This window comes from Schistocerca americana, chromosome X (assembly GCF_021461395.2).
Source record: "Schistocerca americana isolate TAMUIC-IGC-003095 chromosome X, iqSchAmer2.1, whole genome shotgun sequence".
In the NCBI taxonomy this organism is placed as follows: Eukaryota; Metazoa; Arthropoda; class Insecta; order Orthoptera; family Acrididae; genus Schistocerca; species Schistocerca americana.
In genome coordinates this window covers 202,513,230-202,540,874 of record NC_060130.1, presented here as the reverse complement: position 1 = coordinate 202,540,874, position 27,645 = coordinate 202,513,230, and the positions used below count along the sequence as shown (strand labels likewise).

The 27,645-nt window shown below is 40.2% G+C and overlaps 1 protein-coding gene across 1 annotated transcript; it reads left to right on the top strand.

Moving 5' to 3' along the window:
• The first annotated feature begins 651 nt into the window (after positions 1-651).
• On the top strand, positions 652-2,731 carry LOC124555275 (peroxisomal biogenesis factor 3). The gene is made up of 2 exons (XM_047129144.1): positions 652-699; positions 814-2,731. The coding sequence occupies exon 2, from the start codon at positions 932-934 to the stop codon at positions 1,985-1,987; it is 1,056 nt and encodes a 351-aa protein (XP_046985100.1). The 5' UTR covers positions 652-699; positions 814-931; the 3' UTR covers positions 1,988-2,731.
• The last annotated feature ends 24,914 nt before the right edge of the window (positions 2,732-27,645 follow it).

The following is a 27,645-nucleotide window of genomic DNA, read 5'->3' as shown; positions in this document are numbered from 1 at the left end:
TAGCTCACCGGTAGCTATAAATCATAGTGACTAGCAAACGTTTCTTTGCTGAAATAGCAGTACCGAAGTTAGTGTCTCGTTTTGATATGACGGGCGCTATTAATATCAACAAATACTCAGGATCATTTGAGGACATTCTGCAAAAGTTTTCAAAAGTATCCATGCTCTAGATACTAAGTTCTTGCAAAAGGTTATTACAGGCACCATCTTGCGATCTTCTCATTATCTACTCTCTAACCCAAATACTTCTCTTTTTCTTTCTCACGTTTTGCAATACAATTACAAGAGCTGCAGCATATCTCACCCGCCTACTTGTCATTTTACATTTCGGCTGACACTCGTAGTGGTACTGAAAGCATATGTAAGCAGTATCAGTAAGTTGTTGATGCAAGTTTCCTGCCAACGAACTTGCGGAAGAATCTTCTTTAATTCTTGCGCTGCTGTGTAAACACAGCTGCAAGCGGCTAGCAATAACTTCTGCAAGCGACTTGCTAGTGTAAACCCTTCTTAACGCATGGCACCCTCTGTGAATCTCTTTCTCTTTGGATTGGTGCTATCCTTCCCGAAACAGTGGTGTATCTGCGTGAGTGAAACTGTCTGAACAGGTTGTTGTTTGAATTTAGTAAAGTGTGTAGTCATATCTACGAAGGCGGTGTGTTGCATGAATAGAAACGTTGTTGAGAAGTGACATACTTCGTGGTAATTCTTGTTTGTGTATCTAGTTTATAGAACGGATGAAATCAATGTGTAGCATTGTGTACGTGCGATATTTATCCACGTCTGCGTGTATTTTGATAGCTCGTGTTGTTTCAGGTGTTCTGACACGGCGTGCTTCCCGGACGAAGTCGTACCGAAAATGTTCACTGTTTTCTTCGTCTGCATAGAGTAAATTACATGGAATAATTATTACCACTTCTGGGAAACTGCCATTATGTCATCTGTGCTGTCCTTCTTGTGGCGCCACAAACGAAAATTTTTGATTGGAGGTGCCGTAATTGGCAGTGCAGTATTAGCAACCCGTTATTGTGTACGTAGTATTCTCAATTTGCAGGAGGCCAAAGCAAGAGAGTTAATAGAACAGTCAAAAAAGCGGCAGCACTTTGAAAAAACTGAGCGCACCTGTACTGAGACAATCAGTTCCTTAATTTCATCATTTCATGATTCTGTCGATCGCATTCTGGACAGTCAAGGAATTGTCAACAAGCTTAAAACTTCCCCAGCTAATAAAATTGAGTTGTGGGAAGAACTTAAAATTTTAGTCTTTGCTCGAGTATGTCTTATTGTATATGGCGCCGTAATATTAAATATTATTTTACGCGTGCAAATAAATGTGATTGGGGGATATTTGTACCGAAGTGCAACGAACAAACTTGAGTTTCCTTTGTCCGGGAGCCTGCAAGAAGAGTATTTGTCATTGTGCCGAAATTTCTTAAACAATGGAATGGAAGAACTTGGTAACTTGATAGTGCAGAAAGTGAAGGATGTAGTCGGCCCAGTAAATTTGGATAAAAAAGTTGACGTTGAACAGATACGGCGATGGCTGTGGACTATCCAGTCAGCTATTGAGATTGAGCGCAGTGATCCAGTATTATGTCACCTGGGTTCATCTTTAAAGACAACTCAGGAGGCACAGGTTTTCCAAGAAATGTTAAACGATACAATTGATATCATATCAAGTAGTGATGTGCATACACTTTCATCAAATCTAGTATGGGAAGGATTTCAATATAGTATTGAAAGAATCAGAGAAAGCTTTGAACCATTGACTCAGACGTCTTTCGGTAACAAAGGTTTTCAACAATTATTTGTCACTAAACCAAGGGTTGGGTTTTTTAAACCTATGGCTAATGCGCTCGCAAGTATCAACAGTGTAACTCAAGCCCCAAGTTCCTCAGATGCGTCTAACAGCTTCATGCATTTTCTCATGAGTGATGAGGGTCTGAAGATTTTTGGAGCAAATGTGTATGAAGCATTCTGTGAGCCATAAATCCATTTGCATCTAAAGATTAGAGTGAGGCTTACAAACTTAAGAAAAAAAGTGTTGTAGATGCTGGAGTACATAGAATCAGAGAAACCAGTGACTGAGACATTCTTCGGTGACAATGAGTGTTCAACACTCATTACTTGCTAAAGCAAGTGTTGCTGCATTTCAAAACCCATGGCTAAAGTGCTGGCAAGTGTGAATGGAATAACTGTTATGTCAAGTTCAGCAAATGTGGATGAAGCATTCTGTGAGCCCCACACACATTTTTCATCTAGTCTTATGTGAGAATATAAACTAGTGTGAGGTTTATAGACTTCAGAAGAAAGTGTTATAGATGAGGAAGTTCATAAAAAGTTAGCGAAGATTAAAAAGAAAATCAAATATGTACTTGCTTTAAACATATGAATAAGATAGCTATTAAGTTTCTTGTGACAAAACATGAAGTTCCTTGGGAATGTAATAGCTCTATGTATGTGTCGTGAGGGTTGTGCGTGTGAGTTGCTGTATATGGGATATTTTAGGTCCTCTCTTATGAGGTAGCTGTGATAAATGAAGACAAATTTTTTGTTCTACGTGTGAATTGATGTTATCCTGGTCAATAGCTACAATGAGCACAGTGAGCCTATTTTTATTAAGGGAAGAATTTGTTTGTAAGTGGAGAAGTTTGGAAGACATGTAGGCTAGTGTACTTGTTTTTATCTAAATGTTATTTACTTTGTATGGAAAGTAAAGATGGTCAAAAGAAAATATGCTATTTATTTCTGCACTTCTATGTACTGTGTGAGATAGTCATTTGTCAGGAGTGGGCAGATAAGTGATGGAAACTAATTTTGTTTTATTTATTGTATAAGTTAGATGTATTTATGACAAAATGTTGTGTAAGTTTTGCACCTATAGCAAAGAAGAGTGATGGTTGCTCACATCCAATTTGAAGATTTACATTCTCATATGGCTATGGTGGTAATACTGCCATTCTACCGTTTTCCTGTCGAGTTAAGACACTGTAGATAAATTACGTGGTTGTTCATAGGTCGATAGTTGTTTGGCTGTCAACATAGGTGCCGAATAGTGAAAATGGCCAGAGTTGTGTTGTGGAAGCCATTTTCATTTTTTGGAAACTCTCTTAAGTGCTACACCATAAAACTGTTATGAGTACTTGTTAAGATCAAAACCTCCAATTCCAGGCATTAAATACAGACAGATTAGAACATGTGAAAGAAGGAATTGTTTGGGAGGAATAAATATTTGTAGAAGTGCAGCTGGTGTGATGAGATAGTTGTGGTGGTTTATCTTAGAAGTTACTTTGGTTTGTTGTAAATAGAAGCAATATTGTTTTCTTGGCTGTCTAAGTTGAAATGGTATAGGAAGACAAATTTAAATCCCCTCTATAGGGTGGGTCCACTCGACCTGGATCTGCATTTGGGATTTTGTACACTTATTTTACATTTGCTAGATAAAGGTGTAGGTTAGGATGGAAGGTGACAATTTGATTGTGAGTTGGCGAAGCCAGTGAATGTGCAAGCAGAAAATATGGTTGTGGTAACAAATTGACTGGTGGCAAAACTTAATGTTTGTCTGTGCCATTATGAAAAATGAAAGGCAGGGTCCAATACATATCTTTTACCCTTAATATTAAAAGTTTTGTAAGTAACAGAGGAACAATTTTGTGTTCGTTGTCCTCACTGGCCGGCCGGGGTGGCCAAGCGGTTAAAGGCGCTACAGTCTGGAACCGCGGTCGCAGGTTCGAACCCTGCCTCGGGCATGGATCTGTGTGATGTCCTTAGGTTAGTTAGGTTTAAGTAGTTCTAAGTTCTAGGGGACTGATGACTGTAGAAGTTGAGTCCCATAGTGCTCAGAGCCATTTGAACCATTTGTCCTCACTGTTAAGTTACTAGTAAATTGGTCATTCAGTGTCAAGCGGCCTAAATTTAAGTGAAGTCCCCATTCCACCCTCTCCAATTTTGATGATATTTTTTTAGGCTGTATGTATGGGTCCTAAATCACACCATACCGAATTACATAAAGATTAGTATGGTGGGGCACTAGCAATGATTTTGTGAAGGCCAGTTTTTCTGTATCGAGACAGATATGTATAAATTACCAAGTTTGCTTTACTGTTGCTCTTGATGAGAAGGGGCTCGCATGCCAAAGCTTGCTGATTCTGCACAACTCTTTAGGTATAACCGCCTAGTTGCTGAATGTGTGCCAATGTACAGAAGATTTGTTATGGTTTGCTCATAAATCGTGTGACAAATTAGGATCATGTTTTGGCAGCTTGTATCATATGGAAAAAATGACTTTTTGTCAGTAAATGCAATTTGCTGATGGTTTTGACAATTGCAACTTTCCTATGATCTAAGCATTCAGGGCATGTCTTACTTATGCTGGGTGTTTGAAAATGTTTTGGGTCAAAGCTCCCAGTTCAGTAGTGTTACGTGGAATTGCTTCTTGAGTTTCACTTTTCTTTGATTTTGTATAACCCCAGACACCCCTCTCTGAGAGCCTTTGGAAATTCAGAGGACACATCCCAGTAGCAGTTAGGCTTGTGTTGATGAATTCTGATGAATGTACTTTCTCTGCTTAATCTTCTGATAGGAATGAATCTGACGCAACAGAATTTCTGTAGATTCTACTGTTGTCAGCTGAAATGCAAAACAAATTCTACACTGCACCTTTATATTTAGTTGAATATCCATCAAGCTACAGTTTGATTCTCACTTCCACTTGACTCTTGTTTTCAAATGTTAAATGTAAAATTGCTGGATATTTTCACCATTAGTTGCATGTACATAGATTGTGAAAAGTGTTGTGGTGAATTCTAAACTAGTATAGAAACAACCTAAATGAACAGATACATGTTTCTAAAAGTCAAAGGCTATGTAAATTAATTATTTCGAGAAAAACGAAGACAACTGATAATGGATTACGCATCATTTTAAAATGTGCGTATTCCCAAAGTTCACTCATTCTTCGCTCGTAATAGCTGTCAAAGCGTGTTTTTTGACTTCTTTATTATTGTTGAACTGGTTTGTCCCAGAAATGAAACAAGTATCTGCCTAAATGACATATCAGTGATGACCTGTAATTTTTCAGTTTGAACATTTTGTTACCTGTCAACTTGCACTTGAGAATGGTCATAAAGTCAAAATAATGATTGTATAAAATAAGTGAATAGTAATTTTCAATTAAATGGCAGAAATTTATTTTAAAAAGCTATTCATGACTGCAGTCTCCCTCAAAGAAAATGTCAGTTGAGTATTAATGTCATTGAGCACTGGTCCATATAGTATGACGTGTTTACAAAGAGAAGGCAATATATCAACTACTCTTTTTAATACATCTACTACAACATATATCTACAAATCTGGACAACTGTCAGGAAAAGAAATCTCATATTATGAAAGTGGGTTAAAATGGTGAAGTAAAAGACACGAAATTGTCAGTAGGAAACTGGAAGTCCAAATGCTAGATTCAGATATTACAAAGGCAAATACAGGCGTGTTGTCCCACTAAATTGCCTTGTCAGTGCAAAAATGACTTACATAAATAGCATTATTAGAGGTGTTAAAAAAACTGAAATCATTTAAACTGAATGAGATGGTAGACCCAGTGCAGTACCTGTGAGATCGTAAATAGAATCTGGAAAATAATTATTACAATCCATCACCATACTTTACACCAAACCCATTCATGAGTAAAAGGGGTAGGGGAGCTGCATAATGATCTCCACATTGATGAAGCATCAAACCGTAATCTTACATCCTTGTAAACCAAATTTTGCAAAACCCAACTTGCTCTTTACACATACTATAGAAACCTTGAATGAAGAAATGGGCACACGTAGATTTGTGATGAAATGGGAGGATTTAGTGCATGTCTAATGTTGTGTATTATCTTTGAAGACATATGAATGGGATATTAAACATTTGAACCAACCTGACAATTTAGGAAAATTTACCTTTCAGTGCATTGTTGACAGATTGATCACTTTGAGTAGCTGAAGAAACATGATAGTAGAACAGTAAAGGTAAGGTGCGTTGCATTTTGTCAATTCTTTTTCTTTTTGGCAGTCATCTTTTACTTCAGTAAAGATGTGGAGGCAGCTTACTTCAACATTTTATCTTCCTTTTTCAAGTTCCTAAAAGACATAATGTTAAAGTGATGTGCAATTTTTGTGCACTTTATATAAAAAGAATTGTTATAAATATGCCACTTCAAAACACCGAAGACCAGTTTTACAACTTGGTCAGTATTTGATAGATACTACTCGACCACAATATAATTGCTCTTGGCCAATATCGGAAACACATAGTGATGTCAGAGAAAAAAAGTACAGTGGCTACTAAGGGAAACATCATGCTGTCAATGCTTCAAAGTCAGTTCTGCATATACTATCAACCTTGATTAAGTGCTGGCTCACAATAAGTGGACCAAAGTGCCCTGAGGTCGAGGTGCATTAATATTATGCTCAACTAATACAGCCTTCATGGACAAGAATTTTTGATCTGCAAACTGGTCACTGACTGTCCTTAAGACATACTTTATTGTTAGAAGTACTATAGTAATGTGAACGATAAAGATGGATGGTTATGCAATGTACGGTGGCAAGGAGCAATGTGCCAAGTGACACTGCAGCCAAAAGCATCTTTCATCTGGCTGTAGCATGCATTTCGTGGGATGTTGAACATTTTGCATTGATTCTCTAGTTTAGGTATGGTAAAGCTATTTAACCGCTGTAGTATTCACTGTGGGTGGCATAAAGCAAATATGACACACATTATGTTAAGAAGTGAAGGGTATAGTTTTCTGAGCATACACATTGGTGTAGGGACAGTCAGAAGCAGAAACGTTGTCCTAATGCGGAGCTTACCCCAGCATTGCCACTTACTATGGTAGGCAATGCCCGGAGCATGTGATGTGGGACAGAGACAAAGAACACATTGTGGACGTGTCTTTTGACCTGTACGTGACTATAAGAAGGGGCATGTCTCTGTAACATGTAGTTACCTTAAGGGTAACTAAGCAATGACACCATTTGCATTGGCTGTATGTCTCTAGTGTTGAACCCTGATTGTGCTATATAATATCATGCACGGCACTCTCTCATTGGAACATCTAGCCACTGATGAACTGCTGCACCAGTGCACTAAAGGAAATTGTAAAAAATAGGCTGGCCAGTGTGGCCAAGCGGTTCTCGCCGCTACAGTCTGGAGCCGTGCGACCACTATAGTCGCAGGTTCGAATCCTGCCTCGGGCATGGATGTGTGTGATGTCCTTAGGTTAGTTAGGTTTAAGTAGTTCTAAGTTCTAGGGGACTGATGACCTCAGATGTTAAGTCCCATAGTGCACAGAGCCATGTTTTTGTAAAAAATAGTCTTCTCAAAGAACACACCACCAAAAGAAAATGGACCATAGTGTAATATCAACTATCAAGGGGAATTTATCTTTTTTAAAAAAAAAAAAAAAAAAAAAAAAAAAAAAAAAAAAAAAAAAAAGGTTTGTCTCAAGTCTCTGAAACTTGTTGAAAATGTGAAAATTCTGACATATAGTTTCCTTAAACTATTTACCAGGTGTTAGAAAAAGAGGTCCATTGTGTAATATAATGCAGAACAACTGTTAAAAGCATGTATCCTTAATAAGGATATACAGGAGATGAGCTAAAAAATGTGCAGAAAAGGAGAATGGCTGGTACACATTTTGTGTGAAGGGTCCACAGTGAACTTAAGAAAACACCTGTCTTTGTGTCAACACTGAACACAGCAATATGTTGATTTAGGATTATTCTACTTTACAGTGTTACACCAGACATGTAAGGACATGAAAATGATTTATATCCTATAACTCATCAGTATTTGATGTGTATGTGTAAATGATGTGTGATGTGTATGATAATAGGATAATCTAAAAGAAGAGGTATAGAGAATAAGTGGCAGGATAATGAAGATCAGAAAAATGTCAAAATGTGAAATGGTGTGTGTGTGTGTGTGTGTGTGTGTGTGTGTGTGTGTGTGTGTGTGTGTGTGTTCTGAATATGAGAGTACATCAGTTACGCCATTTTTGAGAGACTAAGCCAAAAGGCTTATGGTGGTCAGTATATTATTAATTGGATGCAGTAAAGGAATGTGGAGTGTGCATTTTATATACATGTCAACTGATAGGAATGACTCAATCTGTGAATTGTGGTGCAAGAGTGTTTTTTCCAACTTGGTTTCTTAGGAACTGCAAAAAGTGGCAGCTAACCGGGCTCTGGTGTAGCTGGGGACAGACCTAAGTAACCAACGGTGGATTAATAACCAGCTTTGAGCACAGGAACTAGTCTAGGAAAGGATGGATATAAAAGACAATGGCCCAGCAAGACAAACAGACTACATATTGGAACTCGGAACATTGGAATGCTGACAGAAAAGGTAGAGGAGATAGTGGATATGATGGAAAAGAGAAAGCTACATATCTGGGGCATGGGAGAGACAAGATAAAAACTGGATGGCAGCACAGAACTGAGGGAAGGTTACAAATTGTATTGTGGTTTGGATGGAGGAGGAGGACAAGAGTGAGTGGGAATTGTTGTGAGGGGATAATCTAAAAGAAGATAGAATAAGTGGCAGGATAATAAAGATCAGAAAAATGTCAAATGGAAGAAGTATGGAGGTGATTCAGATGTATGCACCTCAAGTGGGCTGCACATCTCAACAAGAGGACTTTGAGGAAGAAGTACAAAGGTAGTTGAATGAACAAAGGATAATAGTCATGGGAGGCATGAATTCACATGTACGAAGTGAAAGACAAGGGTATGAAATTGTGGTGAAAGCAGGAGGATTGGGTAGTAGAAATGAAGAGAGATTGCTGGAATTCTGCAAGAAGAATGGTTTAGCGATAGGTAACTCTTGGTTTCGGAAGGGTGTGAGTCACAAAGTTATATGGCACAGCAGGAATCTAGCTCATAAATCATTGGTGGACTGCATGCTTATGATTGGGAATTGAAGAGGAATGCAACAGATGTATAGGTACTACCATCTGAGGCATTGGATGGAGACTGTCGGCTACTGGTGATGAGCATGAGAACCATGAAGTATGGAAACTGAAGGGAAAGGAAGTCAAGGAAAAATACCTGGAGATTATAAGTGAATGGTTACCAAAGGATGAATCAAACAGGAGAAGAGGAGTGGGGACAATTTAAAAGTGGTATGGTAAAAGCTGCAGCAGTTGTATGCGGAAGGACAGGTGGCAGAAAATGATGGAGGACACACCATGGTGGAATGAAAAGAGCCACAGAGGTAGTTGGAAAGAAGAATGAGGCCTTCAGACTATGGTCCTGAGAAAGAACGAAATTAGCAAGAGAGGAGTATAAGGAAAAGAAGAAAGAGGCAAATAAGATAGTTGCTGAGGAGAGAATAAAATGGATGAAAGAAAGGACAAGATGATAGAGAAAGATAGCAGAGGAGGTGAGAAAATACCACATGGAATGGTCGAAAGTAAGAGGAAAGGTTTGAGAAAGGATGTAACAATGATGTATAGGAATGGGAAAGAGATTAATAACAAAGATAGTGCGGAAGAACAACAATCCTGGATTTGATGTGGGGTGGCAGTGAGGTGTGTGGCCTGTTGGGTTGTGCACCACTGAAGGCTGCAACGGAATGAAGCCACTCCATTGTTTCTAGGTTTCCAGTAGTTTAATACACAAGCTGTGCTTCTTGCATAGGCTGTTGATTATTCTATTTCGACTTCGTTCTTGACCTGTTGGCCATTATCAAGTGTATCACAGCCTCGAATTATTTATTGTATGTGGATTTGCAATGGATATTTGTTTTTACTACTTAGGATGTGGAATCGGTAGACAGAATTCAGCTAACATTCAGACAAAGCATTAATTGCAAACAGGATGGTTTTTCACCAAAATATTTTGCCATTTCACTTCCTTTATTTCCACAAAGAGAGTGTAAGCTTCATATTAAATTTGTTTTTGAAGAGACAACTGTTCAGTATAGATAGTAGTTTGAATGTGTTGAAGTACCATCATGGAATGACCATTGGGTATTTCTCCTAAGAGTTGTCAGGTGAATATTCTCTGACAATTAGGCATATATTCACTTCAGCTTTTTCCTCCACTCTATAGAGTGGTGAGCCCAAACTGATATTGCTTATGTTTCATGTGGTACCCAGTCCTGACCTACTGCATGTAGTTTTAGAATTGAGAAGTCACCTGTGTCACATTCTTTGATTGTATGAGGTGTGTTATGTGATAATAAAGATTTGATTTGAAAGGACTCACCTATTTGCAGAGTATAAATGTAGGTGTAGAGAGATTAGAGTGCGCACGGAGGCTTTCCGGCAGTCGTTCTTCCCGCAAACCATACACGACTGGAACAGGAAAGGGAGGTAATGACAGTGGCATGTAAAGTGCCCTCCGCCACACACCGTTGGGTGGCTTGCGGAGTATAAATGTAGATATAGATGTATTGTGAGGAGCAGGGGAGCGTCAGGAAGAACATAAGGTTAAAGACCGTACTAATGTAAGCAACATGCCTGCTTCAGTCCAGAGGTCATAGAAAGAGGAAGAGAAATGAAAAGTGAAAAGACCCATACAATTAAGAACTGGGAGGAAAAGTAGATCTGGAAGAAGAAAGAAAAGACTGAGAGACATGAAGACAGAAAAAGCTATTGATTAAATAATTGAGTAAATAAATACAGAAATATGCCCACAGGAAAAGAAAAGAATGAAGATTAAATTGAAGAGGGAGGTAGTATCCGAATACATGTTGAAGCCTAAGTTCCCATCTCTGAATTTCAGGGAAACTAGAGCTCACCAAGAAGCTCCAAAAGCACTGTATAGTGAACAGGCATTCAAGTCTTTTGAGTCGTACTGTAGAGCGTGCTCAGAAACTTAGTACCGGATTTCCACAAGGTGGACAGTTCTGTGGTCATTCTTATATAAAGAGACATACACCGAACCTCATGCAAGGTTTTGTGTGTTCATATCAGATTTATCGGTGGTAGGGCTGGAGTACATGGTAATGGGTGGGCGCAAAGGATCAGATTTAGAAGGGGAGTGACTGCAGGGGTAAGAATCTTTGGGGAAAGCAGTAATGACCTGGGAATGTCATATGGTATTGCAAGGGAATTAGTGTTTAGGAGGGCAACAGTGGTTACTGTGGCAAGGATGTCATTACGAGATGATCTGATTTCAGGGTTTGACTTGATTAAGTCATGGACTTGGAGGAGTAATTTATTGAGCCCTGGGTGGTACTGAGCGGAATCTGGAGTTGTATTTATTGGAGGTGAGAGGAGGAGGCCACCCAAAAGTTTTGTGGTAAGATTTAATTGTGGGGCAGATACATTTGCTGTGGATGCCTAGGCTACAGGGAGGGAGAATTTGATGTGTAACATTTGGCAATTGTCAAAGTAGTGGTACTGTTGCTTTGGTTGGTTTTATATGGACTATGATTGGAATACGAGCTTCAGTGAGATAAGGTCAGTGTCAAGAGAAGGGCTTTGAATTGGGAAAAGGACCAGGTGAATTTGCATTGGGGGAAAATGAGTGAAACTGTTGCAGGGAGTGGAGTAGTTCATCTACAGTTCAGACCACTTTTCTCATGTTTCCCTTTCTCTGTTGGGTTTTACTGCATCTTGTTTTCTACTTCCCTTTTTCTTTGTAATTGTGCTATTTATTTCACTTTTCATTTTTCTTCCTCTTAATCCACCTTACTGTCTCTGTCCTTCGGTCATCTCTGAAAAGAAGCTGGGACAGTCTTCTGTGAGGAAGGAACTATCCGTTGCAAAAACAAGGATAGTTTGTTTTCCTACTCCATGTGTGTGTGTATCGCCAGTACTTAGAATTTTGCAACCTGAAGGTAATTACTGGCCAGCCATTCTGTCTCCTAGTAATTTTAGAGCATTTGAATATTGTCAGAACTTTGGAATCAATGTAGTGCAAATGCTATTATATTCATAACTTGGATCTCACTATGTTCATGGTATAACAGTTTTAATCTGTGATTTTGCTATGCTCTATCAGTGCTCTGTGCAAATATGGTATTTTTAGGTCATGTATTTAGAGATATTCATTTTCCATTAGTTCGTGTTCCAGCAAACATGGTATCAGAAGGCAAGCAGCTTTCAGCAATTTTCAGCAGCGCCATTCAGACACTTTACAACCAACAATATGTAATTGTACCCCTTGAATCTTCCACTATGGTACAGGTGCATACCAGATTAAAGAATAGATTCCCTTAAAATGGAATGTATACAAGTAGACCACTTGAAGCTGGAAATACTGATGCAAGACAAGATACCAGATACATTGATAAAGACACTTTGAGGCTGTCACAACACAATTTGTTTAGTCCTGCTTACGACTTCAAGCAGTCAGTCAAAGTTCTCAGTACATCAAAATGAATCACGAAGAAAGAGAACATGTCATCAGTGAAAGCCATTTTGCATGCTGTAGTACTCCATATGACACAACATGTCATGTTGCATGTTATTTTTGTACTGTAACATTTCAGTGTATCAGATATCATAACCAATGAATAGCTGTAGACATAGTGAGAGTATCTGTTACAAGAAATGCCATTTTTATTGAGTTGTTGTTGTGGTGAAAGAGAGGGGCTTTCCTTTGTGGTTCATTACATTGCACCAAGACCAATTGCCATTCACCATAGCATTTTAGGACCTTGATCCTAGGCAAAGGAAGTTTTTCTCCTAGTTCATCAGGTTATAACGTAGAGAAACTATAATTACTTTGTTACTTTTCTCCTGAAAGTAGACAAAGAACTTAAAAAACATTGCAGTTAGGTAAGGTGGTCTCACGTACTTTCCCTGCCTATCTAGTGAAACTAGAAGAGCAAACTGCTTACATTGTAAATAATTTAGGATAACATTCTTAACCTGTGTGACCTCCCTGGATGAGCATGTCAGAGTTTCTTGTCAGTGATGGCTTGATTTGTATCTGGCAAACACAGGTTTTCCAAGTAAAATCCTGGTCAATATTTCCATTGCTGTCAGTTCTGGGTATGTTTCAGTGACCACTATCTAGCATAATGGCTGTGTTTTGTGGGGAGTGGGAATTGTGACTTGCAGTCCATACCAGATCATGCTAGAGACATACACAAAATGGAACCTCAACTTCAAAGTGCTGATGTTTGATATTGAGGCTTAATAGTCGTTAGCAAGCAGCTTGGGGGATTCTGCCCTGGGAGATTACACCATTCCCTAACTTTGCATAGAGTACTAATGGTTCTTAGTTATTTCATAAAATCAACTTCCAGTTGTTCAGGTGACCCATGGGACAGAAAAAACAGCAACGCTGAACCAGCACAGAAAATAGGCAAAATTATCCCTCTGCCCCAAGTGTCTTAAAAAGTAAAACACAACAAACCATTCAGAGGAAGCCCTTGACACCAAAATTTAATTATTGCTATTGAAAGAAAAGGAGGTACTTTTAATGACTCACTCATCTGTGTCTCAAGAGACTTGAAGGTTGCATTTTAGCAAGGCTTTCCAGAAGTTAAGACACGGCATCAACCTGGTGTCTGCAGCATAAAGCCTTGGATATCACAAATAAATGGTGGCAGCTGGTTTACACACAATTGGAGCTTTAATAATGCATTGTGATTTCCACAAAAGAGTTGTCTGTCTCCAAGCAATCATCATAAATGAGCACAAAACATGTTCTGTAATTCTAAAGCAAATTGGATTCAGTTAGATCTACAGGTGACAGAAACTGCCCTTCTACCCTTGAATTGTACAATTCCTGTAAGGAAGCCTTCACCTTGAATGTTCAGCGGAACAAACTAACAGAATTATGTACAACCAACTGGCAGTTTAGGATTGAATGAAAAGTGTGACTCACGATACTAGTAATTCAATGTCTAAATATTCTCGGGTTGACTTAAAAGTCTGCCTGTTCCAAGCCAAAATTAGTGTCACTGTGCAGTTGGAGTCATACATACAACTCCTCATTGGTTTAAATGTCAACCATCTGCACAGAACCTCACAGCCATTCAGAGTAAGGATATGAAGAACAATTTGTGAAAGCAAGAAGAGGTCATGATAAGTTTTTTGCAGTCAATTGATTGTTCCACCATCTTTACAAAGATATGGAAAGACATTAGGAAGATTTTTGGCAAATATGCCTGGTCAGTAAAAGCTGCATTACTGCAGCAGGGTAGTCTCCAAACAGCATCTGGAGACATCACTTAGATTAAGGTGCAATAATTCATTTCAGTATTTCCAGCAAAATACTTGGATCCAATTTGATCTCTTTCACACATTAATTCTGAGAGATGGTTAGAACATCAATTTTTCAAAAGAACTGAAGAATATAGTTCCCATGTCTCAATCTAGATTGTTTTGTATGTTGCCTAATGACTGTTCTTAGGACTGACAGAATTTGACAGATTATTATTAGCTGCAGTATCATCCTGGCTGATTTTAATCGACAGAGTGTGACTGGAGTCTTTTCAGATGTGTGGAGGGAGGCATTCTTGAAAACAAGGAAGGATTTTCCCTTGTTATGCAGTTATCATAATGTCACTCACAAAAAATGTCGTCAGTATGGACAAAAGTAAAGGTGAAGTAGTCATTTATGTAAATTACACATATCAGTCTAATCCAGTCACAGAAGGAGATGGCATAGTGGTGAAGATAATGGGCCTGAATTTGTGAGAAGCAGAGTTTCAAACCTTGCCTGGCCACACAGAAGAGACGTGTTCTCTGGTTTCTCAAAACTGGTTGAGGTGAATATAGGGATTGTTCTTTAAAAAGTGGCATGTCTTGGTATCTGTAACAAATCATTTCTTAGCATTGCCCATCGGCTACTGCTGGTTGCTATTGTGAATGACATTTTGTTTTACAGTTTCTGCAGAAATGGGGAGGAGGGGGGGGGGGGGGGTGAGTGGCAGGTGGGTGGGCTATTCCCCAGCATAGAGACAAAGAGCCAGTTTTCACTCAATTCAGCTAAATGGTGGTGGTCTAGCATGACCTAGCTGTTTTCAGAGGTGCATTGTGTTCAAAGAATGGTTGGCATTTCCTACTACTCTTTATCTTTTGGAACAAACTTCTAAATGTGTGGGTGGGCAGCAGCACCTTACAGGATGTCTAAAGTGCTACCTTCTGCTCTACAGGCTGATTGGCCACAAGGCCTGTATGTTAAAACAATTTCACAGAGCAGTTTGGAGCTAGGAAAATCAAGGAGTTAGACAGCAGCCTTTGTGGGACATTCAAAGCCCTCTGGTGTGGAGGTGATATTGCAGTGTGTATTATGGAAGTCAGTAGCCTGTGACCAATACAGTTCTCACTGTGCAGGAAGTTTCAAAGGTGCGTTCCCGTGTGCAGGCTTAGTTAATTGCTTTTTTTCAAACTGAGTGTTACTTTCATGAAGAGGCCATCTAGCAGATCATGAAGCAACTAGCTTACTGGAGGTGATGTTTGATAACAATGAGGCATACTTGGTGAGGGTTATTAGAGGATTAAGTTGAGCTCCATCAGAAATTTAAAGTGTGGACCTCCTACGTGTATCTTGATCCTTTTTAGCTTTAGATTGTTATTCCGTGTTGTTTGTAGAGGAGATGCTAGAAACTGGTTAGAGATGGTGCAGTGGCTATTTGTGATGCTCGTTTTCAAATTCCATGGTCATATCTGTGAGTTTTATTGAAAGTAATTGAACTGCCACAGAGCACTGGTTAGTAGTACAGAAGTAGTGACCATTTGAATCCTGTTTTATGGTTCAGAGTGAGGCTGACGATCATTAGTGAGCATGATGGTTTATATGTAGCTGTGCACAGTAGTAGTCTTCAGCCACCAGCAAATGTTTCAGAGGAAGTCTACAGAGTAATATATTGCGTGGTTTCTCTTGTGAACAGCATGCTGCTAAGAGTGTATGGTATCTGGTGGTGGCCATGAGTGAGTGAGACTTAACAAGATGCTACCAAAGCTACAAGATGACAGATGAAAAGGAATGTTTCATACTGTCCTCGCACCTGTCCTACCTGGGCACTCTAACCTCAGCTACAGAATCCAAGTAACTACTTAGTGGCTTCCAGTGTGTGTGTGTGTGTGTGTGTGTGTGTGTGTGTGTGTGTGTGTGTGTAGCGTTCAACCATCAATACTTTCACTCTCCTGAAGTTGCCATTACAATAAGGTTTTCAATGTAGACAACTACTTGTAGGTACTTCTTTTATATAAATAAGTTCTGTGTTATTTCTTGGAGGAATAATGGCATAAGACAGATCTTCAAATAGAGCTGATATAAATGGCTACCAGCCTTCATAGGTACCTTACTTTTCAAATTATTTGCTGGGTATTGTATTAGTGACATTGTGTCATAGACATGGTGATGCTCCATGACATGTCTTAAGCATAAATGTGTTTGCTGTAGCAATTATTGGTGTATTTTCCATGTCTCAACCACTTATCAATGCTTGTTGTTTGTGAGCAAATCTTCTGTTCTGCAATTCTTCCACTTTTACAGTAATGACTTTTAATTATTGCGCCGGCCAGAGTGGGTGAGCGATTCTAGGCGCTACAGTCTGGAACCGCACGACCGCAGGTTCGAATCCTGCCTTGGGCATGGATGTGTGTGATGTCCTTAGGCTAGTTAGGTTTAAGTAGTTCTGAGTTCTAGGGGACTGATGACCTCAGCAGTTAAGTCCCATAGTGCTCAGAGCAATTTGAACCATTTTTTTTTAAATTATTGTTGTCCTTTTTATTGTATTTGTAGTCCAAATGAGTGACTGTCCTTGTAACGTCCTGTGTGTGTCACACACAGCAGGTATGAAGTACTAAAGACACTGACTATGTTGAAGTGCTCCAGACATAGATTATGGTGAGGTGACCAAATGACACTACCCCAGTTGTACAAGGTTTTTGGCCGTCCAGGCTTTTATATAGATGGATGATTTGAGGCTGATGTTGACATTTATGTCCTACGATCTTCAGTAATGCTCACCATGAGATGATTAAGCTTGCCACAGGAACATACAAGGCAAGCATCATTTATGGACTTCGTGGTGAAGCTAATTAATTGCTAATTGCCACCCATTAACATCTCATGGTGCTGGATGAACACAGCCTATTATTAACCCAACAGCCAGTGGCATTCCATATCATTGTTGACAGATTGGTGTAATAAAACTACACCACAAGCAACATGGCCTTTTAAGATTCAAATAACTAGGAAGCAGCAGAGTGCACAGTAGATCAGCTATGTTAATCAGAGAGGAGCACTTCAGTCCTTGTATATAGGAGAGAGAGAAAATGTTAATATGGCATTATTTAATTGTGGCCGTATCCATGGTAAGATCCCAGAACTGGTCTTGCCTATTAAAGGCACCACTAGAAACAGCAAACTGGCTGAAATTGGAAATGAATAACACAGAAATATACACTGAAGAGCCAAAGAAACTGCTACACCTGCCTAATATTGTGTAGGGTCCCTTTGAGCACGCAGAAGTGCCACAACATGACATGACATGGCATGGACTCGACTAATATATGAAGTAGTGCTGGAGGGAACTGACACCATGAATCCTGCAGGGCTGTCCATAAATCCGTAAGAGTACGAGGGGGTGTAGATCTCTTCTGAGCAGCACATTGCAAGGCGTCCCAGATAGGCTCAATAATGTTAATGTCTGGGGAGTTTGGTGGCTAGCGGAAGTGTTTAAACTCAGTCTTTCTGGAGCCACTCTGTAACAATTCTGGATGTGAGGGGTGTCAGATTGTCCTGCTGGAATTGCCAAAGTTTGTCGGAAGGCACAATGGACATGAATGGATGCAGGTAATCAGACAGGATGCTTACATACGTGACCCCTATGAGTGTCTTATCTAGACGTATCAGCAGTCCTCCGTCACTCCAATGGCACATGCCCCACATCATTACAGAGGCTCCACCAGCTTGAACATGCAGGGTCCATGGATTCATCTCGTTGTGTCCATACCAGTATACATCCATCTGTTTGATACAATTTGAAATGACACTCATCTGACCAGGCACAAAGTTTCCAGTCGTCAACAGCCCTGTGTTGATGGGCCCAGGTGAGGCATAAAGCTCTGTGTTGTGCAGTCATCAAGGGTACACAAGTGGGCCTTCGGCCCCGAAAGCCCATACCGATGATGTTTTGTTGAATGGTTTGCACACTGACACTTGTTGATGGCCCAGCACTGAAATCTGTAGTCATTGGTATATTCTTGCAGGATTTTTTTGGCTACAGCAATGTCAGAGGTTTGATGTTTTACTGTATTCCTGATATTCACGGTACACTTGTGTAATGGTCCTATGCAAAAATCCCCACTTCATTGCTACCACTGAGATGCTGTGTTCCATTGCTTGTGCACCGAATGTAACACCTCACTCAAATACACTCAAATCTTGATAACCTGCCCTTGTAGCAACAGTAACTGATCTGACTTCCGTGCCACACACTTTTTGTCTTATATAGGCATTGTCTACTGCAGTGCCATATTCTGCCTGTTTACATATCTTTGCATTTGAATACACATGCCTATACCAGTTTCCTTGGTGCTTCAGTGTATATTGCAAGAGAGGTTAGACATTGATGATGATGATGATGATGATGATGATGATGATGATGATGATGATAGCATATTTATTGCCATAAAAAACTCGGTAGTATTTTATAAGGTTATAATGGATTCCAAATGTGAAATGATATGGGTGTAGATAAACATTAAAGGTGAGTCAAATGTGGCAAAGGTATGCTCCACCTCCCTCAGAAACTGTAGTGGCCAAATACTTCACTTGGAATATCTTGTTAGTTAGTTTCCTGTTCATGCTATTGTAATAGGAAGAGTCTTCAGTCCACCTCCTGTAGAATGAGAGAAGTCATGGAATTAAAACTGGTGCCAGGGACAGATTGTTGTGGAATTCCTTTCTGACAATTACTTTGAGCAGCCAGCTAGATAATCCTTCGAAACAGTTAACATAGCTAAAATAAGGCTGATACAATGATGTAACCAAGTAATGCATGAAACTGATCCAAGCAACACAAATATCGATTTACTTACAGACATCTGAACAATAACAAAAATAAACATGTTGCGAATGCACACATAACAAGACCCAGAAAAAATGGTGTGAGCGACACAACTGGCAGAACACAGAGGAGGAGTCAGTCAGCACTGCTCACGCATATAAATGCGTGAGCCACCAGCAGATGGCGCAGCAAAGACTGCGCTGCATGCATGCCTTCCACGGGCAGCCTCCGGTGGCCAACCCACAAATTTACTACAAAAATGAAGAGTTTCATCACATATATAAGCTGCATGAAGTCCCAATGAGCATAAAGAGAGCAATGTGAAATTCATTAATTGAATTTGAAAGAATTTTTTACAGACGAGCTGATGAAAAATCTTAACTAGTTTTGGTCTTTCTTACAATTAGTAAATAGATCAAAACCACAAATTCAGTCAGTCATATGACCATACTGACACCAGAACAGTAGATGAAGGGTAGGATGTCAAAATACTGAGTTAAGTCTTCTGAAATTTCTTTCTTATTAAAGATTTAAATATAGTTTCTTCTTTAAACCATGACACAAATGTTGAAATGGCAGATTTTGAGATAAGTGGTCACAGAATAGAAAAGCAACTAAAACCACTCAACAGAGGAATGACATCTGGACCTGATTTTTAAGATACCTGTATGATTCTTTCTGGAGTATTGAATAATTCCAGGGTATTAAAGAAAAGTGCAGGTAATTTCTGTTTTCAGTAATGGTTTTGTGACAGATGCACATGAGGCACTGAGAACCATAAGTGCCTAAAGCACACCATAATCAGTCCTACATTTAAGGAAATCTCAAAGAAACAGTCAGATAGTGCAGTGGTTAGCACAGTGGACTCACATTCGGGAGTACAAAGGTTCAAATCTGCTTCCAGCCATCCTGATTTAGGTTTTCTGTGATTTCCCTAAATTGCTTAAGGCAAGTGCCCTTCCCTTCTCCATCTTTCTCTAATCTGAGCTTGTGCTCCTTCTCCAATGATCTTATTGCCGACGGGATGTTAAATACTAATCTTTTCCAATATCAACGAAACTGACAAGACAGCTTTTTGTGAATGTTCATGTATACAATGTGAGCCTATAACACAGATAATCTCGACTCACCATAAGACCAGAAATTGTCAGACACATGAATAAACGCTCCAGTCTCACCAGTGACGATGATGTGCTTTAGTCCTTTATGGTTCTCAGCACCCCATATAATTATAGGTCCATATTTATGACATAATTCTGTTAGATAATTAAGAAACATGTTGTTGCTCATGTATTATGTCTTTGCTGGAGAATGAAAATCTCCATATAAATCAAAAGGAATTTTGCATACAGAGATTTCATGAAATTCCACTCGCACTCATCGTCAGATCCAGAGTGCTCTATAGCACATACAGCTGCACCCAGATTAATGCTGTGTTCCTTGAATTCTGGAAGGCATTTGAAACAGTTTTGCACTGCTGCCTAGTGAACAGAATATAAGCTTATTGATTGTCGGTCCAGACTTACAATTGGATTCAGAACTGCCTAGCAGGTAGAACTCATCATTCATAATGGGATGAAATTGGGATGACACCCAGTGTACTATTATATGACAGTTGCTGTTTACTGTATACAGAAATGTGTATAAATGATCTAGTGGATGATGTCCTTATCTCTGTGGGGGGTGTTTGTAGACAATGCTGTTGTCTATAAGAAAGTTGTGATGCCAGAAAACTGTAGAAACCTGCAGGGTATAGGTGATTGGTGCAAGGACTGGCAGTTGGCCCTCAATGTAAATAAATGTAACATACTGCACATAAATTGACAGAGCCATTATTGTTTGATTACGCTATTTGGAAATAAAACTGTAAAATACCTACGACAAACTGCCTAAGGTGATACAAAGCTGAATTACCACATAAAAGTAACTGTGAGGAAGGCAGATGCCAGGCAGAAATTAATTGGAAGAAAAGCCAGGAAATGTAATTCACTCACTAGTGAAGTGGCTTAAAAAAACACTTATCTGACCAAATATTGGGTATTACTTGTCAGTCTGGGATTCTTACCAGATAGGATTAATAGATAATAGAAAAGAGAGAGAATATCTAAAGATGAGTGGTGCATTTTGACATATTACCTTTTAGTAAAAGAGGTTTGTGTCAAATTCCAGAGGCAAATGTTACATGAGAGATGTGCACCATGGAGAAGTTTGCTGTTAAATACTGAGGATGTATCTTCTAAGGAGGATTAGAGAACACATTATCTCCTCCCACATACATTTCACAAAATAAATACAATGAGAAATTAAATTTCGTACAGAGGCTTACCAATTATTGTTGTAATAGGAATACCCTCTGCCAGAGTATAAATGTAAATAAAGGGTCAATAGGGGCAAATCATGTTATTATGCTTAACTGAAGATGGAGTTTTTCAACAGACTGATTGACAACAAGGCCAAAAACTATTTTAAAGACTCTGGGTACATGAAAAAGAGAAGAGAGGGATATAATCTTTAAAGTCCATACCTTTTTAACATTATAGCTGAACTCCACACTTGTGGATTATTTTGAAGGCTCTACACTTTGGGAATCCCACATCTTTTCTCTGGTATAGTTTCAATGTGTTCTCATGGTTGACTTGCATAATGAATTCAACGTATCTGATACAGAATTGTATGTGATCTTGAAACCAATTGTGAAGATTACATTTGATTGGGCTGTGAAATTCCTCATATACTTCAACTCCATGTGCGCTTTTCCAGGCACCCATCACATTTATCCAGGAGATAAGCAACCAAATATAATGAATGGTATTTTTCTCTTCTGTCAGTGATAAAGGAAGAGTATATCAATGTACTAGATACAAGAACAAACAGAAATTTAGTGAAAAGGGGCTGCAGGTTAAGCTGTTGAAAAAATACCTGCATGGGAATCTCTGCAGCACTGTGTCATTTCCAAATGCTGTCACTTTGCTATTGGGGCATGGGATCATGATTCAGTGGGAGGAAGCATGGATTAGGTAAATGGGCAAAAAGTTGCAGTTCCTGAGGTCAAAGTGCCTCCCTCACTGTGCCTTCTCATGGCCACTGAGATGAGATAAAGTAAATTTATTGCACCTATGGATATAAAACTGACTTAAGACAGATTTGTTCTGTCTCCATTAAGCGGACCCATCAGCTAGTGACACTTGGGGTGTACAGAGGTCTATATGCTACATTTTAACTGATCATGTTTAAGATTGTGACAAGAGGGCAGAAACTAGGTTATGATCTGATGTGCCCTACACTTTATCTAATGAGAGACAAATGCGGTATGATTTTTAAGATTCTATGTTACACCTGAAATACTCCTAAATTGTAACACTTATGTGTTTCCAGAGAAATATTTACATGAGCTTTATCAGTTTTGCTGTGACCCTTAATGATGTGTAGTCCACTGTAAGAAACCTCACCTGGTTCTCCTTATTTGTGGATCTTTCTTTCTTGTTTCTGCAGCACACAGAGTAATTTCAACTGATGGTTGAGAGATGAGTCAGAATTTTAATTCACAAAAATCCCATTTTTTCTTATTCATTTAGTTTGTCTCATGCAGACACACATCACATCACATCACATCACTCCCAGTTTTATTCATTTGTGAAAGAAATTTAAGTCGCTGAGAGATAAAATTTTATATTGATGTATCATCACTTGTGATGTGTGTGATTTCAGTGTGTGTGAGTCCATACAGTTCACATGCCCACTTAAGGCCACATAGGTGGGCCCCTTGGTGCACCACCTAAGAGATCACAAACAAGTGCTCAGCCTATTGTTTATGTAATATTACTATTGTTCAGAGCTATGCACAACCTATAGCTTACATGTTGCTCTATAAAGTAGTATGTTCCATACATTGTATTTGTTCCTGCTATAACAAACTTGGTGGCGAGTGAGGGTTAGTTTCTCTGTGAGTTAGTGTCAGTGCTAAATCGCCCGACAAACATATTGATGGAAGAAATACTCCAATGTCTCATTGTCCAGCAGCAAACTTTTGTGGAAAAACAGCAGGCTGTCGCCACTGCTCTCGATCAAATGGCATCATGTGTTCACGACAGGTTACTGTCCTGTCAGTGCGACCATCACCTTTTCTGGCATATGATGATTCAGCTGAAGATTGGGACACCTACGAGACAAGGTTATTGCCAACATTTGCAGGCTTTTTGTGTGGGCAATGCAAACCTGTGGCTGGCCACTGTGGCCGAGCAGTTCTACACACTTAAATCCAGAACTGTGCTGCTGTTATGGTCGTTGCTTGTAGAATTTTACCATTGTCAGAAACACCCAAACCATTCTTAAAAAGCCTGGGCAGCAGAATTACATGGGTTGAGCTGTCATCATAAATTTGTCAATAGTACCCATCACAAATTGTATGCTGATCACATGGTGTGTGCTGTTGTTATTAGTCTGGCCCCAGATAGGGAAGTCTGGAAAAAAGCATATATGTGAGAATCTGACGCTTACAGTTGTGCTCAACGTAGCACAGTCATTTGAAGTGTCATGGGTTGCAGGCCATCAGATTGCTGTGTGCAGGGAGGTATTGGGAGTTGTTCAGTCAACCTATGTTAGTCTCACTGCAAGTGTTCAGGATGACAAGGAACCCATTGCAGCAGTGCAACCTTCCACTCGGTGTCACATGGAGCAGTGTCAGTTATGGCAACAGCAGCAACAGGCCATGTCATAGCAGTGTCCATGTGCCCCCTTTCTGTCTTACTTGAACTGCTTCATCCAATACAAGCAAGCTGTGTACAGTAAGCATTGCATGCTTTGCAACAAGTGTCAAAAGAAAGGGCACGTTGCATCAGTGTGTAACTCTTCTTCAAACATGGTGGACACAGTAATACTGATGGACATAAACAGTATCTATATGATATTTTTTATTGACTTGTATGTGTTTAATAAACCACTAAAAATGCAAGTGTAGACAGGAGCTACAATGACTTTAGTAAATGTGCAGATGTACACAGACTTAGGCTCCCCTCCCCACACACAGATTTCATGGAAGTTGATTAGCTACAATGAACAGCAGGTTCCGATCCTCGGTCAGTTCTCCACTTGTGTATCTTACAAATCTGTTGTTCATTCTCTCATCTTCCTTGTTGTGGATCATTCCCATACCACAGACCTGTTCAGGTTAGATGCACTTAACGCTTTTGGTTTCTCCATCGTTGATGAGGTAAATTTAATGTCAGATCAAGTTCCGTATCAGCAACTGAAGTCCCTCTGCTGTGAGCTTTTGTATCTGTTTCCCCTAAGCTAGCTTGTGCTACCAGTTTTCAGGCTCACATTACTATGAAAGTGTCTGCTCGTCCTTATTTATTTCAGGCACAATAGGTGCCTGTCACGTTGCATGACCATTTGATGTCGCTCTGTGTTGTTCAGCCTGTTTCATCCTGTGAATGGGCTGTACCACTGGTTATCATTAAGAAGTCAATGATAAACTTCGTCTCTATGGAAACTTCAGTGTCACGATTAATGCAGTGTCTGCGATAGATACATACCCTTTGCCCCACTCTGACAAGTTGCTCACAAAATTTTCAGGTGCCACTACTTTTCCAAGATTGATTTGGATCTCCAGCTCCTATTGGATGAGGCCACTGGATGCCTTCTCATTGTCAATGCACCTTTTGGCCTATACCAGTATCAACACTTGCCTTTTGGCATTGCAGGTGCACCTGCTGTTGTTCAGCTTTTTGTAGAACAGCTGACAGCCTCTGTACCCAGCTGCATCAATTATATCAAAGATATAATTGTTTTGTGTTCTTACACTGCAGACCACCTTAGCAGTCTCTGATCGTTGTTTTCTGTTTTGCGGTCTGCGGGTCTCAAGTGCAGTCCTGCCAAATCTCACTTTTTTCAGCCATCAGTCGAGTACCTAGGTTTTGAGGATTCTCGCACAGGGGTCAGTTGTGGCATCACCATGTTCTGCTTTGTCGTGACCAACCTCTCTCAAAGAACTGCAGGCGTTTCTAGGCAAAGTTGTTTTCTACCATAAGTTTGTATTGGATGCATCCATTGTTGCTCAGCCACTGCATGTGCTTTTCTGTAAAAGTGTGCTGTTTCTTCTGGTCCCCAGTTTGTGACAGAGTGTTCACTTTGCTTAAATTTAAGCATCAGAATCTCGTGTTGGCTACAGATGCCTCTCAGCATGGCCTCAGTGCAGTGTTGGTGTACAAATATGTGAATGGGTCTGAATGACCCATTGCTTATGCTTCTAAGACTAACTTCCACCCAGCAGTGGTATTCTCAGACTGAAAAAGAGGCTTTAGTGATTGTGTTTGCCCTCAAGAAATTTCATGTCTTCTTGTATGGTTCCAAGTTCCACTTAATCATAGATCACAAGCTGTTGGATGCTCGTTTTAGCCCTTTGGCTTCCGTGCCAGTCAGGGAAGTGCATTGTTTGCAGTGGTGGGCTCTCTTCCTCTCCCATTATCATTATCAAATCCATTACTGGCCAATGGCGTAACACGTGAAGCAGATGCCTTATCTTGCCTTTCAGTCGGGCTGGGCCCAGTATTTTATCAGGACGAGTTGCTTTGTTTCTATTTAGATACGAAGAACCAGTATGCGGTCGATGGTTTTCCCATCACTAGTGCCATGATAGCATTGGTCGTTGCTGTGCATTCTGTACTTAGTCGCTTCCTCACTTTTGTGCAGCACGGTTGGCCAGAAACACTCCTCCACCATGCCTTTGATCCCTTGCATAATTATTTCTGCCTCCAGCAGCCCCTTCCTGTGTCTGATGGAGAGGAAACTGCTTCCCCGGTTGAGAGTCCTGCTTCGTCAAGCCATAGTGTACTGTGGCTTCTGCATGTATGTCGTTGGGAACCTCTTGCACCAAGGCTTTGGACCGTCAGCATGTGTATTGGCTCGTCATAGATGGGGACTTACATGGCTTATTGCTGCTTGCACTCACTGTTTTCGGCAACAGGTGGTATTGCAGTACTCTCTTTCCCACTGGCCATCACTGCAGCACCCATGGAAGCATCTTCATGTTGATTTTGCTGGGCCCTTCATAAATCAGTATTGGCTCACTGTAGTTGATGCTTGTTCCAAGTTACCCTATGTGGCCAGTTGTCTGTCTCTGTACGTGTCCACAGCAGCCACTATTTCGGCCCTGTCCAAGATTGAGGGACTTCTGTATACCATGGTTACCGATAACGGCCCCCAGTTTGTTTCTCAAGAATTTGCATCTTCTTGTCAGGCTAGTGGTGTTCAACACCTCACAGCTCCCCCATTTTATCCTCAATCTAATGGTGAGGCTGAACACATGGTTCGAACATTTAAAACTGAGATGCAGAAGTATGTATCTGGCACATTCGCTGAAGCTGCTTCAGACTGTACATTTGAGTTCGTACCATTCCACTCCGGTGTGGAACAAGATCCCAGCAGAGCTGCTACAGGGATACCAACCACGGACACTCCTTCACCTGCTGCATTCAATGCTGCATCTGCTGGTTCCATGACAGTTCTGGTTGGGCACACCTGTTTGGCCTCATTGTTTCGGCCGCTGAACGAACTGGGTTCCTACAGTCATCAAGCATCACCAGGGTTGGCACCTGTGCATCATCTGCACTCCTGATGGGCAGATGTCTCATCACTTTGACCAGCTACAACCGCACACAGCGGGGCCTGTACTGGAGGACCCACTGCCTCCCCCACCACCATCCATGCCTCTTACAGTGTCACAAATTGTCCAGTCCATGCCATAGTGCGGCACCTGATACCACTGCTGCTGCCGCCTCCATTGCTGGGTGTTGTGAGGCCATTGTCTCCAACGCCTTTGCTGACGCCGACCACTGACCTTGACGAGTACATTTCTATGGAGATGCCATCCCCAGTCCTGCCTATTTCCTCTCACGAGTGGGGGGGACAGAACACCAACTCACCCCCTCATCACTGCTGCCCCTACTCGCTGATGCCTGACTGCCACATGCTGCAGCAGCTGCCGTCATTGGCCAATAGAAGGGATGTCAGTGCCTTCATTGGTGTTTTGTGTGACTCATAATATGTGCCTTGCGAGATCGGTGTTGTTTGGAAAAACATAAAAAGCAGCAAGAGCAACAAAAGATGTGTGATGAACAATTAAAGAAGACATAAAACCTTTTTCAACTCGGACTTAGTCACTAGTCAATGGAAAATCAAACTTATACATCTCCAAGTACATCTGCCACCCATCCAATGGCTGTGGATGCATAGAAATTCCTTGCAAGTGTTATGAACAACTGGCCAGGATCAAGAAACAGCTACTTTAGAGGGTGCAGAGGAAAGAGAGACCGAGACCAAAGTCCTATTACTACATCAAAACATAGTCCATCTAGCAGTACAATACCAGGATGACATTGGCTTGTGGAAAAAATATCACCAATAAAACAAAAAATTTCTGGTGTACTAGAGATACTTACGAATGTCAACACTTTGAGTGCGATTCTTGTGTTTCAAGCTGACAACATGAGAATAGGAAACGATTTTTTTTCCTCAGTTTGTTTTTTTCTGAAACACTTTAGTAATGGTAAAATTAAATGAGACTGGTTCATGTATTCTCGCTCTAAAAGAAAAGTATACTGTTTTCCGTGTGCTCTTTTTGGTGAAGCTCAAAGCCAACCGCACTTTCAAACTGCCTTTTTTGATTGGAAAAGT

Bases quoted from the DNA above. Each gene is read 5' to 3' on its own strand.
- LOC124555275 (XM_047129144.1), top strand. From the start codon at position 932: ATGTCATCTGTGCTGTCCTTCTTGTGGCGCCACAAACGAAAATTTTTG.